Source organism: Acyrthosiphon pisum, unplaced genomic scaffold (assembly GCF_005508785.2).
Source record: "Acyrthosiphon pisum isolate AL4f unplaced genomic scaffold, pea_aphid_22Mar2018_4r6ur Scaffold_21558;HRSCAF=24243, whole genome shotgun sequence".
NCBI lineage: Eukaryota > Metazoa > Arthropoda > Insecta > Hemiptera > Aphididae > Acyrthosiphon > Acyrthosiphon pisum.
In genome coordinates, this window is record NW_021771038.1 from 3617 (window position 1) to 4739 (window position 1123).

The following is a 1123-nucleotide window of genomic DNA, read 5'->3' on the forward strand; positions in this document are numbered from 1 at the left end:
ATATATTTTTTTGATGGTTATGATACAGATTTATTTTGTTAATTTTATATTTTAATATTTTGCAATTTTTTTAATATTGTATAATCACAAGATTAGTATTTCTTGCATTTTTTTTATTATTTACTTTGCTATTGTTTTAATCCATTGTATATGTTATTCACTTTTCCATTTGTTACATTATGATAATTTAATATTATTAAATAATAGTATTAAATCATTTACATAACCAGTGATTTACATTCTATTTAATTTTTATACTAATAAATTATTTAAATATAATCTGGTTTCATATATATATTTTTTTTATGGTAATGATACACATTTATTTTGTTAATTTTACATTTAATTAATATTTTGCAAGTTTTTTTTAATATTATCTTATAATCACAAGATTTGTATCACAGGTAATTTTTTTTATTATTTACTTTGCTTGTTCTAATAAACTGTGGATAATAATCACTTAGTTTAGTTATTTACACCATATTTTATATTTTTAGTTGAAAATGGCAAGAAACTTATTGAATTTGAGATTTCTGGCTGGAATATTAAGGATGTTGACGCCGGAAGCGCCTATCGTGGAAATGTGGCGAGGCGCCCAAGTCAATTTGAGACAGTCCTTTACTCCTTTGTAAGTTTTAAGTCCATCACGTTCTTGGCTGGGATCGAATCCCCGAACAAAAGTTCGATGGAATAAAAGTCCCAAATTTAATAATTATTAAGTTAAGTCACTTAATATTTGCTTATAACTAAGGACTAAGGTCTAACGTCTAACCATATTATATGTTTTAGATTATCACTTTATTTGGAAAGTCGTAAATTACAAATTTATTACACCTAATGTTTACTTAGGTCTAAGGTCTAACCATATTATATATTCACACACTTAGTAGGACATAGTCATCCAACAATATGGGTGCTAAATGCTAATTTGCAAAATTAAACTCAAGATTGGAGCCGATAGGGCAAATATTGCATTTAGTAGCATGGGACGAGCAATAAAAAAATCGAAAACCAGTCAAAAAAATATGAGGCTCCAAACATTATGCGAACGCATTAAAAACTCGAGTTAAGTGTCGAAGAGTTTTTAACTCAAGTTGGATTTTTTTTGCTTTAATAAGTAGAA

The 1123-nt window shown here is 26.4% G+C and overlaps 1 protein-coding gene across 1 annotated transcript in view; it reads left to right on the forward strand.

The window, feature by feature from the left end:
* LOC115034929 overlaps positions 1 to 632 on the forward strand; it is a 3255-nt gene extending 2623 nt beyond the window's left edge. The window contains exons 3-4 of the mRNA XM_029492473.1: positions 392 to 404; positions 498 to 632. Of these exons, the coding sequence (XP_029348333.1) occupies positions 392 to 404; positions 498 to 632 (148 nt within the window). The remainder of the gene's footprint in view (positions 1 to 391; positions 405 to 497) is intronic.
* Positions 633 to 1123: the final 491 nt, after the last annotated feature.